This window comes from Brachycentrus maculatus, unplaced genomic scaffold, assembly GCF_059751285.1.
Source record: "Brachycentrus maculatus isolate JH-2025_06_01 unplaced genomic scaffold, ASM5975128v1 h1tg000263l, whole genome shotgun sequence".
Taxonomy (NCBI): Eukaryota; Metazoa; Arthropoda; class Insecta; order Trichoptera; family Brachycentridae; genus Brachycentrus; species Brachycentrus maculatus.
Window position 1 is genome coordinate 1,789,756 of NW_028281014.1, and position 22,745 is coordinate 1,812,500.

A 22,745-nucleotide genomic window follows, 5' to 3' on the forward strand; every position below is an offset into this window, starting at 1 on the left:
TTTTCTAAAAATATAGAGTGTGAATGGGAGACCAAAGTTCAAGATATGATTCCCTTGTGGTTTGTGCGCCCAACTAACAATTTGTAAGGAACATCACTAATGTATAACGGCTTATATTGGAAAATAGTGGGATCTAGCGCCTCGTCACTTACTGAAAAAGGGATAGGAATATACACATTTGTAAATTAGTATGAGCACATTATTCCCTTCTCTTGTGAGCAAGTGGCTGGGCGCTGTGCCAATGACCTATAAGTCTGGTACTAGTGTAAGGGTACCAAAGGCGAATACTTAGGTAGTTTTGTGTTTGACCATACATAAAACTTTACTGACACATGTTTTGCTTTACTTTAGATAGTCTCTATAAAAGATGTATCGATTATTTAGATTTCAAATTTTGATTACCTAAGTGTTTTTTTTTTCTTAGTTTGTATGTGTTATAATAGCAGCACAGGATTGATTTTCTTGATTTTATGAGATTTATGATTTAATTAATAATCGATTTAAAACAGTGCTCACATCGGGTGCAGATAAGGGTTAAGAAGAAGAAAAAAATATAAAAGTGAAAAATGAAAATACAATATATCAATTGGCAATTCAAAGACCTTCCTGAGGCTTGTCAACATAATTGACAAAATGCCCTTCTTATTGTGTCTGACATGCTGATTTTTGATCGAACAGACTATGCAAGTTTGTGAATACGGATTTTTTTTAATCCAGTGATTATTATTTTACTTACCTTACAAATTAACACACAGAACGTAAAAAATGTAACTAATTTCATTTTCATAAAAAAAATCCGATGGTAGCGCCTCTGCCGATACAACTGATAAGTTTGAAAATGCAGGGATTTCCCATTAGTTATCCAAAGATAATATACAATTTATAATGTCGCCAACAATTTTTGACATTAATTTTGACAGTTTTTGATTTGTTAGTGTGCGTAATAAAATAATATCGTTTTTTATTACGATGAATGTTTAATTGTTTTTTCTTGTTTGTGTGTTTACGAACTTAATTTTTTATAAATTATTCATTAATATTTTAAATAATAAAATTCAACGCCATAAAATTTGAATGCCTGACGAGTCCTCGATTTTTTTTTGTACTTGATACTCGGTGTTCTTACATCTTAATTCAGATTGCCACTCGTACACGAAAATATTAGTAGTATATTTTAAATTACGTATGAGTTTTTTTTATATCTTTATTCAGTAATACGCGAAAATATTGTGTAAAACATTTGCATGAAAAGTTTGCTTCTCAACTATTGATGTGCGTCCATCAACGTAAAGCATCAACTTACAGATACTTCGGTATCCAGCACAGTGCGTTTTCGGATTGTGTTTCAACTTTCGAAATTCCAAAATCTCGAAATTTTCCTTCGAAAAAAAATGTCAATACGAAAATTTTTATAACGTTCAGAATTTTGAAAACCGGAAAAGCGCGTGTGCTGGCTACCTTGGTATGGGAACACACAGGCAACTTGGAGCAGTCACTGGCATTCTTCGTTTCAATACAAAACCGCATTCAGCCCCTGGTTTTGTTATTTTTGGCACATCAGTAATAGAAACCGAGAATGAGACCAACTCTAGCAGTTCCAAGCTACCTGTGTGTTCCTGGACCTAATAGATGTGCTTAGCTGCATTGTATCCTGAAACATGCAGATGTTTATCAGTGGAAACACATCAATATTCTTAATACTTTGTTCTACTCTTTGGAATCAGGTACACTACTTAAAAAATATGTGTTAGTTTATTGGTAGAATTTATATATTTTTTAAATAATTGTAATTGAAAATATTCTAATTATTAGCATGCATTCACCATTAATCTCTAAAGTTAAGTATTTTATATTTATAACTACAAAAATATCTAATAAAAAGTAAAAAAATACACCTTTATACTGTTGAGACAATTTGCATTTTATTCAAATAAATATGGTATATGTTTTAGTTTTTTCTAACATTTCAACATTGAACTTTAGTCTTTTCCATTCTGAACATCAATTCTTACAATTATAAATCAACAATTATTTACAAAAATACATTTTCGCCACCCCTACAAATTGCATCTTGTCATAGCTGTTGACATTTGCGGAGACCTTGTCCATAAATTAGAAAAAAAAGAGATGATTTTAGATTATATATCATATGTCGATTTTAAAATTAAAATACAGGTAGGTATATTATATAGGTTTTGATGATATTTTTTTTTCACATGTTTGAAGTAATTTTTACTGTCATTAGCGCCAGATTCGAATGCTAATGGCTGAGGGAATTGTGCCCTCGTGGGAGCAAGCGGAAGTAGCCTTGGAGCTGGTGACGCTGAAGTTCGACAAGACGATGGCCCTCATGGCTGCCAACGAGTGCTCCACGCTGGAAGCCGCCCTGGCCTACCTGCAGCAGGAGTGTGAACTGTGCACCGGGAAATATCCCATGGAAGAGGTACCTGATCCTCTTTAACCAATTGCAGCCGGCGAATCGCTAGCCAAGGTCAATTGTCACTGACTCACAAAGCCGTCGATTCGCCAGTTTGTCTGTGAAGTGATTTTTTTTACATTAAAACTGAATGACAATAAATTTCACAATTCGCTCACTCCTTTCAAGAACGTCATAAATCAAAAATCGACAATTTTCAGTTGTGGATGTTTTCAGAATGCCCAGAAAATGTACTATATCCCAGCAAAAGAAGCATATTTTTAACTTAATATTTACCCGCTACAGGGCAGAAAGTGTTGTTTTTGCATTTTGAAGAAAAGGTATTGTTTCATTATTTTTTTAAATATATTAAATATTTTTCAAATGGAGAAAAAACCTTCAGGTTTTACCTAAAAAGATGTGTTGCATAGTAAAAAGTTCAATAAGTGGCTTGACATTTATTTTTAATACATTGTGTTATATTTTTAAACTTTAAAAACGTTCTCCTGAAAAATCAAGTTTTTTTATTTATGACGTTCTTGAAAGGAGTGAGCGAATTCTGAACTGAACACACTCTTCCACTACCTGGGGATAAGCTTCATATAATGATCTAGCTTATAAATAAATAATATGCTTTTATTTTTACATACTGGGAAATACCTGAAAATATGATTTTTTATGCAGCTTATAATTTGACCAGTTATTTTTATTCAAATACATTCGGTATATTATAAGATCATATTATTCGGTCCAAAAAAACTTCAAAACTGATTTATAAATTTGTTTCATAGCGTAAGCAATGAAACAAATTTATGAAATTATTATTGCCATCCATGGAATTCTTAGTACCCACGTATCAAAAACCTCTGAATGATTTTGTGTGGAAATTTAAGGTTCCAATATCATAATATAATAAGATTGACTATATGCAGTATTTAACCAATCAAATAAGAAGTTAAAATATTACAGTTTTCATAGCAAAAGAGTTTTCCCATTTTATTGAAATCTGTTTGAATTACATAACACCAATATGGATGTACATACATGAATATTTCATTAAAAACAAAATTAATCTAACTGTAGTGAAAAAACCATGCAGTCAATGCTAATACAGTGTGCTACTTGTCTACAGATGGTGTCAATGTTGAAGTGCACCCACCGCTGCTGCAAGGAATGTGCCAAGAACTACTTCACGATTCAAATCACCGATCGCAGCATCGTAGACTGCACCTGCCCTTACTGTAAAGTCCCTGAGCTCCACGAACAGAATGAAGATGATGTCCAGGAGTACTTCTCCAATTTGGATATCCTCCTCAAATCTATTCTCGATGACAATGTACACGAGCTATTCCAGAGAAAGCTACGAGACAGAACATTGATGCAAGACCCCAACTTTAATTGGTGTATTGAGGTGATTATGAATTTAATATTATTCAAACAGCTTTTTATGTATTTTTTCCCCTACCATATTACTAAGAAATTTCTCAAACAATAAATTTTGAAGTACGTATTTAAAAAAAAAAATTAAATGATAAATATTTGTGTTTTTATTATTTACAAAAATACTTCAATTTCATACTATTTCTGTGAGCCTAAGCGGCTCATTATTAAATATAGATATCAAATTGTGCTAGAGCAGGTTCGAACCCGAAACTCCGACTCAAGAGTCCACGACACTAAAAACGGGACCACAACCTGATAAAATTTATAGAGCTTACGATCTCTGTGTAAAATTCAATATTTGATCCATGACTTAACGTCCACATTATTTTAAGTTTTTAACTTCTTTATTTTCCATGTGACAAAGAATAAACTACATACGACTTAAAAATGTTTACAGCTTTGAAAATTCTTGTATTCTAGAGTAAAACCCTTTAATTATGCAAGTGATGTGCATTGTTCTAAGAATCTTACTATGAAAAATATGAGAGGCTCTAATTTTCAATACATATTGTTTCACAATTCTTCATTTGTGACAAACCAATTACAACGGAATCTCAACATCTAATAATGAACTAAACTTACATTCATATGACAACTTTTTTTTCAGAATTGGTTGGATTTTATTTTTTAATTGTTACAGTGTTCATCAGGATTCATAGCAAACCCAAGACAAAAACGATACGTGTGTCCAGACTGCAAGTCTGTAATCTGTGCCCTCTGTAGAAAACGTGTAAGTGTTTTTTTGTATAAATTTATTTATATATCTTGTCTAAATGTTCCATGAATAAGTCCTGAATATTGTCAATAACTTAAATATGTTTTCTACGTCTCTTCTTCTTCTGCTTGGTGTAGGCCTTGTGGCCTGTTTTTAAGATGGGATTAGCTTCCTGCGATGTCGATTCCCAGCTGTCGATCCATCTCTTTGGTGGTCTGCCCGGGAGTCGTCTACATTGAGGCTGGCTGTACAGTGCAATGTGGGGGAGTCTGTATGGTTCCATTCTTCTCACTTGCATACCATTATCCCCTTCGTTGCCTTCCCCACCTAACGACATCTTCGATCTCGCATATTTCCCTTATCCTGGCGTTCCTTATACTGTCTCATAGACTCTTAGCCATATATGCTTCTTAGAGTCTTCATTTCTGACACTCTAAGCGCGTTTTTTGTGCCTACGGTGTCCGCTCTACTTTCAATCCCATACGTCATGATGGGTCACACACCAGTTTTATAAATTTTGATTTTGCTGCCGATCTTCATCTCAGGATTTTTCCATATAGAATTTTTCAGGCATCCTGAGATGGCTGCAGCCTACATCTAATATTATCTACATCTGCATCTAATATATTTGATTATTATTATTATTATGTCCGCCTCCGTAGTGTAATGGTCAGCACGCTCGGCTACCGTTCTGGAGGTCCCGGGTTCGATTCCCAAGAGGGGTAAAATAAATATAAGTGATTTTTTCACTGTCATATTTATTCAATATTACCCTGGACTGGTACCTGAAGCGGAGGGCTGATCACCTTTCCTTCATGTGTAAACCATCAAGATAACACTGCGTTTATATGACGTAGTGCCCTATGCACCATTGGGGTGGGGATAAGGGTTTATTATTATTATTATTATGTACAGTATGTAAAATATAATTCTAGTGGGAGCCGCAACATGAAGGTATCTCTTGTGAAAAGTTTGCCGAGTGGAAGGAGTCCAATGATCCAGATATTCAAGTCGCAGGAGTCAAGAAACATTTGGATGACCACGGTATTGATTGTCCAAAATGCAAATTCAGATTTGCTCTATCGAGGTGAGTTTAGCGGCTAATTTTTAACTTCCTTTCAGCATCATTCCAATTAGATGATTCCACAAGATACTCCACTAAATCACTCTAATAAGACTATATTTTATAGTTTCGTTTGGTGTTACCAGTAATCCTAATTCCTGTGTAAAATATACATTTATGGCTGTCAATTTTTTTTCTTCAATTATTTATTTATGTCATTGTGTATTTTATTAGTTTATTATTTTACAATGCATGGTAGCAAATTACAGATGACAATCTTTTTTTAAGTGATTACCCCAACTAAAAGTAAAGCCGAATACAAAATTGTATGTGGATGATGACCGTGCGGGGATCACTTTCTACCACATTAGCAAATATGTCAATTTTTCAGTACATCTGGTCAGCAAAACTAAGCAACGAACTTCAAATAAACTTCAAGTTGTTCCATCCGCCATAACTATCTCAATTCAAATTGAAGATGCTCATGTAACAGATAAAGAACTGTCCTGCTTATTACACACTGTGATTACAAAGAAAAAAAACACTCCTGCTTACTAAAGCAGGAGTGTTTTTTTTCCTTCTCTCTTTGAAATTTTATTGGATTATCTTGAAAAACGTCTGATATTTCATTATCTCAGGTTGTCAATAGTCTGTCTAATTTTAGATAGATTAAGTAGGTTGATTTCTCAAACAATTATGACAAACTAGACACTTTGAGTTAGGTAACTGGGTTTATTCTATATATATGTAATAAAATACCTAGGTACCTACCTATACATTTTATTAAGTACTTACAAAAAGTACCTACATAAAACAGTTCTACCACCAGATGCCGCATGCGTCGCTCAGAATTAAACAAAAGACTTCCGATAATATTGTTAACTGTCAGAATCAGATAGATAGATAGATAGATAGATATAAAAATTATTATAAAGATAAATTAAGAATAAACTTTAATTATAAACTTTAATTACAAAGCAACACATTGTTTATTTTATTATTATACACCCACTTTACATATTATTTACACTTAATTTTAAAAAGGAAAATATTACCACGTTATAAAACGACAATTTTGTTAATTGGAAATGGATTATGAAACATTAGATGTATTAAAACAATTACTACAATATGTTCGGAGTGAGAGAGAAAAATTAGAAGATGATCAAAGAAAACGATTAGAAGATAATCAAAGAAGACGTGGAAATTTAAGAACTAGTGATAAAATTAAAAATAAAAATCATGTGAAAAAAATTTCTACAAAATATAAAATAAAATATACTCCAGAAAAGAAGAATTTCGAAGCAGATTGTATGAGCAGGAATCCAGTATTAGAATCGAAGGAAAATGCAAATGAACAATTAAAAGTTGTAAATTTGGTTAAATTAGAAGATATTTTAAAAGATCAGAATAAAAATGAAGACATACAAATAACACAGAAACAGTGCTTGAAAAATGAAAATAAAAATAAAGTAGAAAAAACTTCTACGAAAGATAAAACAAAATATACTCCAGGAAAGAAGAATTTAGAAGTAGATTGTCTAAGCAGGAATCCAGTATTAAAATCGAATGAAAATGCAGATGGACAATTAAAAGTTGTAAATTTGGTTAAATTAGAAGATATTTTAAAAGATCAGAATAAAAATGAAGACATACAAATAACACAGAAACAGTGCTTGAAAAATGAAAATAAAAATAAAGTAGAAAAAACTTCTACGAAAGATGAAATAAAATATACTCCAGGAAAGAAAAATTTAGAAGTAGATTGTCTAAGCCGGAACCCAGTTTTAGAATCGAATAAAAATGCAGATGAACAATTAAAAGTTGTACATTTGGTTATATTAGAAGATACTTTAAGAGATCTGAATAAAAATGAAGGAATTCAAAAGAAAAAAAAATGGATTGAGAAAAACTGTGTCTACTTTAAAAGGGTCAAGAAGAAAAAAAAAATACAAAAAAAAGAAAGAAAAAAAAGAACGGAAAAAAAAGAAAAAAAAAGAAAGAAAGAAAAAAAAAACAAGAAAGAAAAAAAAGAAGGAAAAAAGATAGGAGGAAAAAATAAAAATAAAAACGTTATCATATCACTAAACTTATACCAGTCCCTTCACTACAAGAAGATGATCCGGAGGACGAGTGAAAATTTTACTATGAATTTTCATCCCCAAGGGGGGAGATGTAATAAAATACCTAGGTACCTACCTATACATTTTATTAAGTACTTACAAAAAGTACCTACATAAAACAGTTCTACCACCAGATGCCGCATGCGTCGCTCAGAATTAAACAAAAGACTTCCGATAATATTGTTAACTGTCAGAATCAGATAGATAGATAGATAGATAGATATAAAAATTATTATAAAGATAAATTAAGAATAAACTTTAATTATAAACTTTAATTACAAAGCAACACATTGTTTATTTTATTATTATACACCCACTTTACATATTATTTACACTTAATTTTAAAAAGGAAAATATTACCACGTTATATATATATATTATATTTTTCAATATGTGTACAATTTCAGGGGAGGTTGTATGCACTTCACTTGCAGCCAATGCAAGTATGAGTTTTGCTGCGGATGTGAGAAACCTTTTATGATGGGAGCGAAGTGCGGATTAAGTCCTTACTGCGCCAAGTTGGGACTCCACTCGCACCATCCAAGAAATTGCTTATTTTATCTTAGAGATAAAGAGCCTCGTGAATTAAAAACATTACTTGCAGTAAGCTGGATTTTTCTATAAACTTTAACCTTTCCGGGAGTATGGTCGTAAATGAATGTCGGTGCGAATTTTCCTCCAAGGAACGTTAATGGACGTTAATGAACGTCGAAATCTATCTTTCAGTTGGTATGATGTAATTTGCATGGTAATGACATCTGTGGATATTTGTATTTAACTTTGTCGTAAAATAAAACCTAGAGATGGTGAGCTTTATTTTTTATGTAAATTGTTTTTACATAATTTATATCTTCATAATACAAAGATTTAATTTAAAAAATATATATATTAAATGTAAAAAAAACCCACTCCCCAGAGAAAGTCGGACATCAATTATTGTACTCCTGGAAAGGCTAAAAAAATATTATATACCAAATGTTTTATTGTGTAGATGCTAAACCACAGTACATAATGCCAAAAAAGCCAAATTCGAAAATAATCATAAAAGAAAAAAAAAATTAATGTCACTTTTTTTAAACGGGTTTTTTTTGTTGTAATTGATATTGCAGCTCCAGAATATTGAGTTCAGAGTAGATCCTCCCGAAAATAATGAAGGGACCACACCTACAAGATGTCCTATTCAACTTCAAAGAGAAACACCTTCGGGGATGGTCGACAGTGTGTGTAATTCAGATATTGGACCACAACAAGCTGGAATGTGCCAGTAAGCATTTAAACATTTTTTTACTATTATTATACCTAGATTAAGGTGATCATTCATATTTTATATTAGGGTGTTAGAATTGGCGTTTTATTGCCATAAAAAAATGCACAATGGCCATAAGCTATCACTTTTCATTCAGTATGTGAGCCTAATTTACAAAAGAGATACAAAAAATACCAAAAATACACTGTATCCAAATTTGACAGATGCTACTTTTTGTTTCATACACTTAGTTACATTTGGTATGTTTACATTGTATTTAAGGCAAAATATCAATTACATATTACATTTTGAATTTTACATAAAAGCTAACTTGTTATTTCCTGCGTGAACCACACTTTCTTTTTTATATATTCAAACATTTTAAAACTTTTTATTGATGTGAAAACTTTTAACTATCATTTAGACTCACAGTATCGTATAAAGTTTATTCTGCATACACAATAAAACTATTAGTGGACCATTCATTTGACGTAGTATTATACAGCTTTGATTTTCTTTTAACGGTTGTCTTCAATGTCTGAGCGTTAGATAAATCTCTCAGAGAGCATGGAGGAATTTCATCATTCTAACAAAATTAGTCCCAAAATAGTATAAATGTTTCATTCCTATTTATGATTCAAATGCTGTAAAAATTATTTAAAAGCATTTACACAGACTTAAAATAAACATCTGTAAACATTTTCAAGTAGTTTATTGAAGTTCTTGTATAATTATCTGTCATATCGACATCACAACTTTAATTATAATTAAGTGCTTGTTTTTTTTGGTTTGAAGATCACTTTAATTGATCGCAATGACACTGTGAAAAAGAAAAGGTTTATGATTTTAATGTAAAAAGGAGCTCTCTTCTCAAACTCAATTTGGTTCACAAGAACTCACTCCCCGAGAGCATAAGAAGAATTTTATTTTGTAATGTTTCTACTTGGCTCAAAATGGTCAAACGAGAGGATGGAAGTTATTTGTATTGATGGTAAACATTTGCAGGAATCATTATGTTGAATATCTATCCCGACTTGTGAGATTGAACAATGTGGATACGACTGCTATATTGTCTACTGATGACTTGGAAACGGTAGTAAAGCGCGCTAATATCAAGCTACCGCCAAAGCCATACGGTTCTTTGGAGGGCTTATTCAGATCTCGGCTACTAGAGGTTAAACAATATTTTTCCTAGCTCATTCATTTGTATGCAAATCATTTCACTAGTAACCGTGTGCAGACAAAGCAATACTGTATATAAAGAGTATTTTTTATTATTCAATAAGACGCTATGTATATATATGTATGTTTGTTATTCAAATTGTGGTTCGCATAATGTTGTGCTAGATATTCAAAATGATGTGCGTAAAAGATAACCCAAAAAGAATATTCACTAATATTCAACTGTTAAGTATTTTCAAAGAATATTTATATTTATTGATGAGGCTGCTTGAAGCAATCTTAGCACCCTCCAAACCGATTACTTGCGAGCTACTAGATCATTCTTCTTTTTCAAACCCTTATCCACACGTAAAACATATAAAAGCAGCGTTATCTTGAATGTTAACACATGAAGAAAAGGTGATCAGCCTCAGCCCTGCGCTTCAGGTACCAGTCTGGGGTAGTATCAAATAAATATCAGAGTAAAAAATCACTTATATTCATTTGACCCCCCCTCCAGTACGGAAGCTGAGTGTGCTGACCGTTACACTACGGAGGCAGACAAGACGGTGGACTAGATCATTACATAAATAAAATGCAAAAACTAGCTTAAAATAAACATTATAAAGGACTATATATTTAAAAGAACATACAGTCAATTCTGCTTAGTTGGGATACATTAGACCGCATGAAATTTGGTCCAATTTAATGTCTATCCTAACTTATCAAAGAAACCATAATATTATACAGCAGTAATATTTTTTTATTAAATAAATATTTTAATGTACTTTTGAACAAAAATATAAACTAATAATTTTAAAACAAAATTAAATTATGAATATTTTTCTTGAAAATTATCAAAAATATTTTTGAACAAAAATTACCTAAAAACAAGTTTACAGGTTCAAGGGTTCAAATCTTGCATATAAGGAAGAAAATTGCTCAAAAAATATATCACATCCGCCATGTGGTGTAATGCCTTTGCGGGGTACAAACACTACAGACTGTTAAATGATCAGCACACACATAGCCCCCACATTGCACCGATGCTACAGTCAACTTGTGCATCATATGAATTAGGATCTTAAATTTAGCATTCCAGCTAACCAATATAAATTACTATTAGTTCCTTGTCTTAGTCACCGTTCCTTGATATTTGCCCCAAAGAAAAAGCTGAATAGCCTCGTAATTAAGCGGAATCTGCTTTATTTTTTAACATAATTGAGACTTTAGACAAGGTTTGAAATTTAGCAAAAAATCCAAGTGAAGTAACTCTAATAGAATTGGTATGGAGATAGCTATGTTTGCTTCTAATCCCTTAGATATGTGGTACAATGAATTCATTATTTTTACGATACTTTAAAATTTTAACTATTTATTTAAGAATATATATTTACTATTTTCACAATCCCTTTATAGGGTAAAGGTTTTTTTATAATAAATTTATCTATACACAATACATACAACTATTTAAAAAAAAAAACGTACTGACCATTTTATCACATATGTATTTGTTCCCATTCAAGGGTCAGTAACTAACAGTCTTTTTCGAGTGGTGACTTTTCTTCATACATTGCCTACAGCACTAAAGATTATTTTTTTGTATATTAAAAGCATTGTTAATTTTGTGGTATGGTAATATAACACTCTCCTTATTATTCATCGTTCACTTTGTATAATACCACTTAAAAATTAATACTTTTTAAGTAGTATTACACAAAGTGAACGATGAATGGTAAGGAGACAAGATTATTGCTCAAAATTTTAACTTATTTGTAAGTTTACTTAACTGTATTCTGTATGTAGAAAAACCATAAAAAAATCTTCAAACTCTGGGTTAAGAAAAGTCATCTTGATGTTCATTAGTAACTTTCTTCCGAATGGCTGTTAAGAATGGAAATTTGTAAAAAACATCAACGAAAACAATCTGAATATCCATAATATTTTTGGGTTACTCTTTCTATCTATAGGGTTCATTATGTTGAGTATCTAGTGGGGTTAATGAAAACCGTGGATCCGCTTCCCATAATGGACCTTAGTGAGATGGTCGCTGAACTGCGGCGCAGGGCCATTCCCTTGCCCGAGCGCGGCCCGTGGGATACCGACCCCATCTACACAGAGATGTGTGCTAAGGTACCCCACTCTCCACTAGACCAGAGATAACACTAACCGACTATGTGTATTCATTGTATACCTATTGCTTTGTTTGTACGTGTTACCCCTCACTTCATCTACATCCCGTTTTATCATACACATAAGAATATTAACCTCTTAACTACCGGGTAAATATTAAAGTGGCAGTGCCCTGCACGCTGCAATTTTCATCATAATCGTCATCATAAATATCCTGAGAGATGTCTCTGCATGTGTATTGTCACTGTGAGTAAGAAAGTCAAATGTGTAATAACACAGAATTTTTATACACGGAAACCTGGAATAAGTTAACACAGTTGTGACAATTAAAAGGTAAATAACTAAATATGGAAATTTGATATATGATAGGTCTCAAATTTTAAGTTCTATTGAACTAAAAATTATCAAAAACCGAAATCATTTTTGAAAAAAAATGTTGAAAATAAATAGAGCAATGTTTTGATGTTATATTTTCTAGCATCGATGGAAAACTAATGCCTAACTTCTAAAAATATGAAAACTATGAAATTTCCATAGTAATTGTCACTTAATTGACAAAAAGTCCTGCACATATAGCTCACTCCTTTCATGAACGTCATAAATCGAAAAACTTAATTTTTCAGGAGAACGTTTTTAAAGTTTAAAAATATTATACAATGTGTTAAAAATAAATATCAAGCCACTTAATGAACTTTTTAATGTGCAACAGATCTTTTTAGGTAAAACCTGAAGGTTTTTTCTCCATTTGAAAAATATTTAGTATGTTTAAAAAAATAATTAAACAAGACTTTTTCTTCAAAATGCTAAAACAACACTTTCTGCCCTGTAGCGGGTAAATATTAAGTTAAAAATATGCTTCTTTTGCTGGGATATAGAACATTTTCTGGGCATTCCGAAAATATGCACAACTGAAAATTGTCGATTTTTTATTTATGACGTTCTTGAAAGGAGTGCGCGATATGTAATAAAGAAGAAAAAAATGTATTTATGTGCCCAAATAACAAAGTGTTAACTTACTGTTACAAAATTATGTGTCAATAGTTACAACATATGTAGTGAGAAAAAACCTAACTTATCTTAACCTTCTTTTTGGATCAACTGTAATCCAGATTTTTCTTGGGGCTATAATTCCGTGAAGCTTTTGTCATGACACAATTTAGATAGTATTTTAGAAAATTTGTTTTCCCACTCTCATTTCTTTGATCCCATACGCTACAAATTAATATTAAATATTTATTTGGCACTTGAAAATCTAATAGTACCTTCATCTCCGAAAGGTGAACTTTTTTTAAAAAATACCTAGCTCCCATATAAAAATGAAGACCATAATAATACTTATATTGTTTATGGTAGATATTGCACTTGGAATCACACTCATTAAATGAAAAAATATATAATTACACTTTTTCTTACTAAAGTCAGCAACATGTTAATGTATAATTTATTATAAAAAAAAGTATATCTCTTACTCTATGTAAAATTTATGAAAAATGTATTTTTATTTATTATTATTGTTTTCAGATTATCAAAGAGAAGATTCCCCTGGATTAAAAATAAAAAAAAAACAAGAATATGTAGTTAATTATAGCTGCATTCTGTATAAGTTTTGCATTTTTTGTTAGAATATCAATTATGTACCACCAAATGTATTTTTTTTGTAAAATAATATAGGAATTAACTGCTAGACAATATGTATGTGTAATCTATATATCAGCTTTATTTTTAAAAAAAGTACAGAGGAAGACTATCATGATCACTCCGAAGCAGCTTAAACCATATGTAAGTAAATACATATTTGGAACTTAGATAAATAAATATTTTTTACAATAATGATTGTTTACTTTCCTAGAATCTACGAGAATTAACTATATATATACATAGTGCATATTTTAATCTACCACAGGTAAACAAAATATGAGTTTTATTTTTCATTAGTCGCACCTGCCCACACGCTATGGCTCAGCTTCGTTAAATTAAATAGAAAGAAAATACAAAGAACACATTGCTTGTGAAGCATTATGAATTTATATTATAAATCTATGAAGCAATAATGCAAAAAAAAAAATGAAAATGATAAATAACAGCAGTTGTTAAGATGTACGCTGACTGGAATGAGCAATGTTCAGTATTGCGTGAGTTGCTGTTATGTTCCAACAGATGGTGCTGACATTGCAGTCAAAAAAGATGTTTCGAAAACTAATTTTTATCTGTCTTAGGTAGAACACTTTCACAGATATGTATTTAAAAACATGCGCATATTCAAATGCAATGTTGTTTTTATATTTCAAATCAATTGGTGAATAACCTTAGAAGGTATGATATTTTGAACAAACAAACATTTGCAATTTTATTTGTATCGATTTTTAAATTTCACAGGTTTTAAATGAATAAAAAAAATTATTTATTGTTTCGGCATTAACTTTGTGGTAAGATATGTTACAAAGATTAAAGAAAACACTTGTTTTTTACCACTTGAGTTTTATTATAGACTACATGTTTCAGAAGTTAAAATTCCATCATTCAGGTCTGTATAATAATTATACAGACTGTTATGCTGTTATTATACAGACCTGAATGATGGAAGTTTAACTTCTGAAACATGTAGTCTATAATAAAACTCAAGTGGTAAAAAACAAGTGTTTTCTTTAATCATTGAATAAAAAATTAATGCAAAAAGGATTAAAAATTCAAAAAGATTTTTATTGCTTTGTTTACACAGTTCTTTATAATCAGTTTTTTTAAAAAGGCACGAATTTTAAAACAATCAATAAAAATTGAAAACCTTTTGAATACATATTTTATCAAATGAAAAGTGGAGATTATAAATATGTATACAAAAACTGAGAGTATCAGTAACAATTGTAGTGATGTCCAAGAGTTATATTTTCACATCTAACTTCGAAACCTAAACAGTTTACAGGTTTACTACAATTCATAAATAGAATTTTAGCTCGCATAAGAAAAAAAATATTTGAAGGATTGTTTTCGGACTAAAATTGCATTTGGGCTAAAAGTAGAATTACAGTAGGGACAATTTATCTTCTTGCAAAGTTTGAGTCCATATGTCTATTAGACCTTTGGATATTATAAACGTTTGATTTAATCCTACTTTCAACACTCGTAAATTTGGCAGCTTCTCTCAAATGAGTTTCAACAAAATCGTCTTTATACTTTTGTTTCTTTTCTAATGCTTCCTGTTTTTTTTGTTGATCTCTGTAGTTAGACACGGTTCTTACACGTTCTTTATCTCCCTCGCTAGCATTCTCCATCATTTCCTTGCGTTTCTGCTCCTTTTCTTCTTCTGTTAGTCTTACGGGACGGGTTTTCTCATATTTTTTCACTTCCTTTATTGGCATTGCTACCGGTACTGTGGCCGTTTCAGTCTTGGTCAACTGGATCCTGCTTCCATCTGCTCGTACCAAGCCGTAATGTCTTTGTTTAGGTCGGTCATCTTCATCGCTATCTTCGTTATATTTTCTGTGAGAAATTGTAATAGAAGACTTGGAAGACTGTTCTGGATAATCGTGTGATTTATTATTTCTGTGATGTTTACGATCATCAGATTCGTCATTTTTACTTTTATATGGCTTCTCAGATTCATCTTCGCGGTGTTTATTGCGCTTTTCCTTGGACCCAGTCTTGTGTTTGTCAGAATGATTTTGTGTGCTTTTCTTACTTCTGCTTTTATATTTTTCTTCCGAACCAGAATCCAAACTAGAATTTGATTTCGAACGACCTTTATTTTTAGATTTTGCGCTATAGCCAGATTTATGTGACTCTTCCTCTTTCTCGTACCTTCTTTTCTTTTCTTTTGATCTGTCAAAACTACGATCAACCGAGCGCTTTCGGCTTTTATGCTTTTGATCATCCTCACTCGGACACGAATCATAATTTAAATTTTTACTACCCGTGTTCTTTCCCTCATATTTTTTTTTTGATGTTTCATGTTTTTCCCGATTCCTTTTGCTGGAATTTTCTTCTTCACCATGTTCATATTTGCTTTTATTTGTATACTTTGAGTCAAATGATGATTTTGCTACGTGTTTCTTACTAGTTTGTTTCTCTCTGTACATCTCTTCACCATCTTCGGAATCCGAATCTGAACTTGAAGATTTCTTTTTCTTCTTCTTTTTCTTAGAAGACTTTTTCGAGGCTTTTGATGGTGACTGTAATAATCCATTGATATCAAAACTGTTTTCGTGAACATCTTTTAATTTAGTCAACTTTTCAGCTAACTTTTTGTCAATATCTGACGTGTCCTTATGCTTCTTGTGTTTCTTTTCTTTTTTCTTTTTTGATTTAGCCTGCAATAAAAAAAAAACTTTTTAAATTAGCCTAATAAATTTGTATCCCTTAATTTGGACTGGAATAAATTGTTACTCATTTAAAAAACAAGCTGACTGCAAAATACCTTAGGAAAATGGGTCTTAAAAAGTTATATTGGTGCATTTTAAGGGTAATTAAAACATCAAACTTTGGAAAAATCACAAATATATGCCCCTTTTTACCAAATGCAGATTAATGATAACATGTAAAATAGTTCACTTAGTTAATTTACTTAAAGCCATTTGTGATGTCACTCGACTATGTCACTGGCTAGTGGACTGCTATTTAGGTAAGTGGCTAGAAACACATTTAAAAGGCCAATTGACTAACAACCCAATATGCAAACTGTAGGACCCGAAAGTTAGAGAGCATTCTAATTCAATAGATTGGCTTAGGACATTTCGCTGTCTCGGAATGCTTATTTACATGAGGCCAATATCGGGTTGGCTTAAAGATTGTCTTAAAAATTGGCTTCGTGTAAATATCTGTCTCTGTAGTGGTCAGTGCGTTTAGCTAACATGCTTGAGGCCCCAGGTTTGATTCCTAGGAGGGTCAAAACAAGAAAGTGATTATTCACTTTAATATTTATTTAATATTACTCAGCACTGATACCCTAAGCGCAGAGATGATCGCCTTTTTTGTGTATTTAACGATCAAGATAACACGGCTTCTATATGATGCAGCGCTTTATGCACCATTGGGTGTGAAAAAGGGTTAGAAGAAGAAATGACATACTATGCACAGTAAGCAAATGTGCTAACGGATACTCCATGAAGCTAGTAAAATAAAAATTTATTAAAATACCTGATCCATTTTTAATAGCATGGTAAGTTCTTTGAGCTTCACGGGATTTTGGAGTAGTTGGGCTCTAGATTCTAGTTCACGTTTCCGGATGGCTACGAGAGGGTCTTCCAGAAGTTTCCGGGCCATGTCCACCTGACAGTCGTTAGGGTCCACGTCTGTACTCCAATTTCTGATGGAGAAGGGAATACATTCGTGTTCAACGTGATTTTTTGGCGGGGGCTTCACGTAAGACTGGCTCACTTTTTCTTCAGATATGATCTTTTCAAATGTCTTGTCAATCTTCTTTCCCAGTAAATATTGCTCTCTGTCAACACTCTCGTTAGGTTGCTGAAATAAATTAGATTACATTAAACCTTAATTAACAAGCATCATACAATTACAAAATTTTGAGTGTGTCCAAATACTTGTTCACAAAATCTGGATTATCTCCAATTACAGGAGTTATTTTCATATTATTTTTGACGTCTCATCAAAGATGAAGAAAAATATGGATGTCTGAAGACTTCCATATTTTTCTTCATCTTTGATGAGACGTCAAAAATAATATGAAAATAACTCCTGTAATTGGAGATAATCCAGATTTTGTGAACAAGTATTTGGACACACTCAAAATGTTGTAAATAAATTGTCTGGTCAAATTATAAGCTTAAATAATAAAAATGAAAATGGTATTTTCTGGCGTTTCTCATGTGTGTGATTATAATCCAGGATTCGGATCTCACATACTAATATAAGAGTTTCTGCTTCATAAAAAGCTTCTTTACATCTCACCAACAGATGTCTCTAGTGAAGTTCTAGCGATTTAAGAACAAGGTTTCTAAATTGGTTCATATATACAGAACTTCCAAGAATTTGAGTAGTGTGGTTGTCAATAATGGGTAGAATTGGTGAATGTTACACGTGTGTAAAGTGATCACTTAAACCAGCCTATAACGGTCGTCAGCCCCGTAAATGCCCAGACTTCCATATTTTTCTTCATCTTTGATGAGACGTCAAAAATAATATCATACAATTAAGCTAAAAAGGTGGTGATGATGATATTCTGCAACTAAGCGAAGGTTAAAGAAAAGGAATCGTATGGCAAATACACTGTCTGATAAACTTATCAGACTTGCATGACTTATTCTATTTATATTTTCAATTCAAAAACTTATCTCACGAATTTAACTTAACACATTGTTTGCCCTAATTGTTGACCCTAATTAATATACCACTACTACTACTTACTATCTTCACAAGTAACTGCAAATCTAATTCCGATCTGTACATTATATTTGGCGACTCATGCTCTATCAAATGGAACGCTTATAAGCATCTCCCACTTTCTACCAATAGTATGTAAAAAAAATGCTTTTCCCGTAAATATGTTAAAAAAATTTCAATCAAGGAAATATCACCCTTGATTATGTAGATAAATAACTCTCTCTTAGTATTAAAAACCAAAATGTTCCATATATATTAAAATCTAGATCTGTTTAACTGAAAGTAGTAAGTAGTAGTTTAACTGAAGGTGAACTAAGTAAAAATAAAAGTTATTTACTTTGTACATCCAGTCCATTTTCTTGCTAGTATTCTCGGAAAGAACACCAGAAGCTTGTCCATGTTGCGTTAATTCTTCTCTAGACCGTTCACTGTCTATTTCCCTCCGTAAATCATCTATTCTCCTTTTCTCGTTTGCCTCTGCTTGTTCCGCTTTCCAAACTCTCTCCTGATTCTTCATAGTATTTGGATGCCATGACTTCTTCGTGTTCTATGGTTGACCAATTAAACAAGGATAAACGATATTTATCAATAAATAGAAATGTTAATTTAAATATATTTTAAGATCCTGAAATAGGAAAGTGACATCTTTTGTAAATGTAATAATTTTAGACATATTGATACAAAGAGTCGATCAACTTACCAAGTCACCGCCTCCCATCTTAATTGATAAATATTATTTTAAAGTTCTGCATAAAAATCGAAAAAAAACAATAATGAAACAAAATCTTGCAATCCTACACCGAATTGACTTCAAATGCCAATGCCAGAGTGACAGATAAAGCCAGAGACAAAATAATTATACAGTCATAGACTACAATAAACTCAGATTGGGTCATAAACAAAAATTGGAATGTGCACCTACGTAAGAACATTTTTTTTTACGTGGATCTAATGCCATCAGGCTTGACTTCAATATGGTACTTGTACAGATGCACAGTTGCATACGAAGTATAAAACAAAACTTTTTTCAATATTACTTCCCCTTTGACCAATATGGGTATTCAATACAAACGCCCTTTAGGTAGTATTTTACGAAAATGGTGCTATAAAAATTATCCAAATTTATTATTATTTAACACCAAAGAACGTGATGGTTATGTCAACTCAGATAAGGCTAAGAATTGTGTATTTGAAAACAACAATAATAAATAGAAACAGTAAATTTCATATATCCTGCACTTCATGAATATCTAATGATGTCATGTGACTGAAATATATTGAAATAACAAATTTGAAAATTGACAAATTTAAATTGAAAACATGTTTTATCCGCTCAAATTTTCTTTCCACTCATAAAAATCACGTTAATTTAATTACAAAATGGTCAATTATTCGAAAATAGCCTATCAGAATTTATTCGTTAATCATTACATTTGGCCACACCCAAACGACAATTTAATTGATAACACGACATTACCCAATACGAGGTGTTTTTACCATCTCTCAAATTACTGGGCGTGTTCATAAGTTCTGATCTTTCTCTTGAGACTCAAATCAGCAAAACTATAAGAACATATTTTTATCAAAAAAAAATCCGCCAGTTGATAGTGAGCATCAATTTAAAAAATGCATTTGTAATATATCTAATACGGAAGTTGGATACAATACGGATCTTGCAATCAATAACATTCTTTTTCTTCTTCTAACCCTCAACCGCACCCGACGGTGCATATGGCACTGCATCATATAAACGTAGTGTTATTTTCGTGATCGTTAATACATGAAGGAAAGGTGATCAGCCTTCCGCTTCAGGTACCAATCCAGGGTAGTATTGACTAAATACGAGAGTGAAAAAATCACTTTATCACATATTTATTTGACCCCTCCCTGGGAATCGAACCCGGGACCTCCAGTACGATAGCCGAGCGTGCTGACCATTACATTACGGAAGCGGCGGATCAAAAAAAAATAATCGACTGCAATATTATTAAACGCTGCAGCAAGACTGATTCATAGAATTTCAAAATTCACTCACGTTTCTCCAGTTCTTCATGAACTGCACTGGTTACGCTTTTCCAAAAAGTTGAAATGTAAACTGTCTACTTATGTATATTTAAATCAATGTGCAATTCAGTTCCAGAGTATTTTAAATATGCTGTGCATTTCAGATGAATAAGTTGATACATGTCTCACGCTTAGATCAGCTTCAACAACTTTTATAGGTAAAGTGATCTTACCAGCTCGAGAACAGTACACCAAATGTAGCGAGCGTGCTTTTGCTATTTGGATCCAATGGCATGGAATGCTCTTCCATCTGTGTTATAAACAATGATACTGATCTTTAGAAAAAAAACTAAAAACACATTTGCCAACAAACAACTCAAATTATTTCTCCCATAATTTAATAACATATTTTGATTTAAAAATATAACCAAAGAGATCTCGAAAATGGCACTATATTAAAATAATTATTATTGTCATTCGATTACAGATAATTTTTAAGGGTGTAATTCGTATAGTATCTCTACATTCCTAATTAATATATAAAATCGAGAGAGCCAATACAATGAACCCTTTTCCTTCATTTTCATTTGATTTTATTTGTCAACTTGCACTGACAGATGGATGTGAAATCAACTGCCACAACTTATTCCTAATTTAACATCAGTTAACTAGTGTACCTCCGTAGTGTAATGGTCAGCACCCTCGGCTACCGCATTGGAGGTCCCGGGCTCGATTCCCAGGGAGGGGTCAAATAAATATGTGATAAAGTGATTTTTTCACTCTAATATTTATTCAATACTACCCTGGATTGGTTCCAGAAGCGGAAGGCTGATCACCTTTCCTTCATATGTAAACGATCAATATAACACTGCGCTTATATGATGCAGTGCCCTATGCACCATTGGGGTGCGGATATGGGTTCGAATGAATGAGTAGTCCACTTGCAAACCACGTTATATTAAAAAAACATAAGTTTTTTAGCCAATGGCGCCAATCGGTACAAAATAAAAAATATTAACGTCCATATTTAACCTAATCTGCCCAAAGTTGGGAATAAAATGAAATAAAAATAATACTCTAGCAAAACTCGCTATGCCGATGTACTTTCTAAAATCTTTTTAAAAACTCGAATCGGTAGAAGATTTAATCTTCTTGCAAGTTGTACGCAACTCTTTTGATAGGAAAAACTTTTTTTTAAATTATTTTTATATTCGCTCAAAAAATAAATTGGGAGAGATCAAAAATATCCAAATGTTTTACAAGTTCAAATGAGTCCAATGATCTGCGCATCCACGGAAATTTTCTGGCATGGATAACTCTGCGCCTACCACATTTTTTGTTATTTTCATTTGTGATTAGGAATGGCCAAGAGCCATAAGCCATCAGTAATCGTGACGGCATGACGACTCGTACCAAAACCGACTCGGCGGGGCACGGAATCCGATGTTTTGTCGGTTCTGTGTTTAGTCCCCTGAATGCAACGCGCCTCAGACGACTCTCCAATACTCCAGCCTGAACTCGACGACTCTGAACCCTTTACACGTGTCCGGTTCCTTGGCCTCAGACACGTGTCGCTGCTGGCTGCAGTCCCAGGAAGACCTTCGAAGTAATAGGCACACCATACAACCGAATCAAATGGGATTTTACTCTCAGTTTCACCAATTAAATTATAATACCGGTACCTACCTACTAAAATAAATAACATTGGAAAAAATAGTTTAATTTTCATTAGGGCATGTAAATACGTCTCCATCAACGCCGTTTTTTGCCACCCTTTAACATACATAAGTAGTGTTTTTGGATTTTCGATAAACAAATTCTTAAAAAAATAAATATTAGCTTAAAAACGATTTTATATGTTTTTTCTATGACATTCGTTTTCATAAATTTTGATTTGGATCAAACTAAAAATATTTTTTAGGATAGTTAAATAATGCTAGTAAATTTATTATACTTAGTTTTATTAAACAATTATATTAAATACGTAACCTATTATTCTGCTTCTTACACTTATCCATACCCAATGATGCATAGGACACTACATTAAACTGGTGCAATGCTAAGTTGATTGATAATTATCTGAAGACATGATGATCAGTCAACGCTTC

The 22,745-nt window shown here is 32.2% G+C and overlaps 2 protein-coding genes across 12 annotated transcripts in view; one reads left to right on the forward strand and one right to left on the reverse strand.

Annotated features, from left to right (window-relative positions):
• The window catches only part of LUBEL (Linear Ubiquitin E3 ligase), a 34,079-nt gene extending 19,949 nt beyond the window's left edge, over positions 1 to 14,130 (forward strand). For 7 of the 11 annotated variants that reach the window (XM_088266241.1, XM_088266246.1, XM_088266250.1 and 4 more), the window contains 8 exons: positions 2,246 to 2,443; positions 3,549 to 3,827; positions 4,500 to 4,589; positions 5,510 to 5,661; positions 8,168 to 8,363; positions 8,870 to 9,024; positions 10,012 to 10,180; positions 13,822 to 14,130. In XM_088266241.1, coding sequence (XP_088122367.1) covers positions 2,246 to 2,443; positions 3,549 to 3,827; positions 4,500 to 4,589; positions 5,510 to 5,661; positions 8,168 to 8,363; positions 8,870 to 9,024; positions 10,012 to 10,180; positions 13,822 to 13,851 — 1,269 coding nt within the window. In that variant the 3' untranslated portion in view covers positions 13,852 to 14,130. Of the gene's footprint in view, positions 1 to 2,245; positions 2,444 to 3,548; positions 3,828 to 4,499; positions 4,590 to 5,509; positions 5,662 to 8,167; positions 8,364 to 8,869; positions 9,025 to 10,011; positions 10,181 to 12,137; positions 12,301 to 13,821 lie in introns of those variants that run through there. The other 4 variants (XM_088266243.1, XM_088266251.1, XM_088266244.1 and 1 more) reach the window with 3 other exon arrangements.
• An 845-nt stretch (positions 14,131 to 14,975) lies between these two features.
• On the reverse strand, positions 14,976 to 19,463 carry Cwc25 (CWC25 spliceosome associated protein homolog). The gene is made up of 4 exons (XM_088266253.1): positions 19,334 to 19,463; positions 18,971 to 19,180; positions 17,431 to 17,757; positions 14,976 to 16,604 (listed from the first exon to the last, which is right to left on the reverse strand). Exons 1-4 carry the CDS (start codon positions 19,349 to 19,351, stop codon positions 15,336 to 15,338), a joined length of 1,824 nt encoding a protein of 607 aa, XP_088122379.1. The 5' UTR covers positions 19,352 to 19,463; the 3' UTR covers positions 14,976 to 15,335.
• Positions 19,464 to 22,745: the final 3,282 nt, after the last annotated feature.

Bases quoted from the DNA above. Each gene is read 5' to 3' on its own strand.
- Cwc25 (XM_088266253.1), bottom strand. The intron at 17,758-18,970 runs GTAAATAACTTT...AATTTATTTCAG, and splicing joins AAATGGACTGGATGTACAAA to CAACCTAACGAGAGTGTTGA. The intron at 16,605-17,430 runs GTATTTTAATAA...TTTTTATTGCAG, and splicing joins TGCTATTAAAAATGGATCAG to GCTAAATCAAAAAAGAAAAA.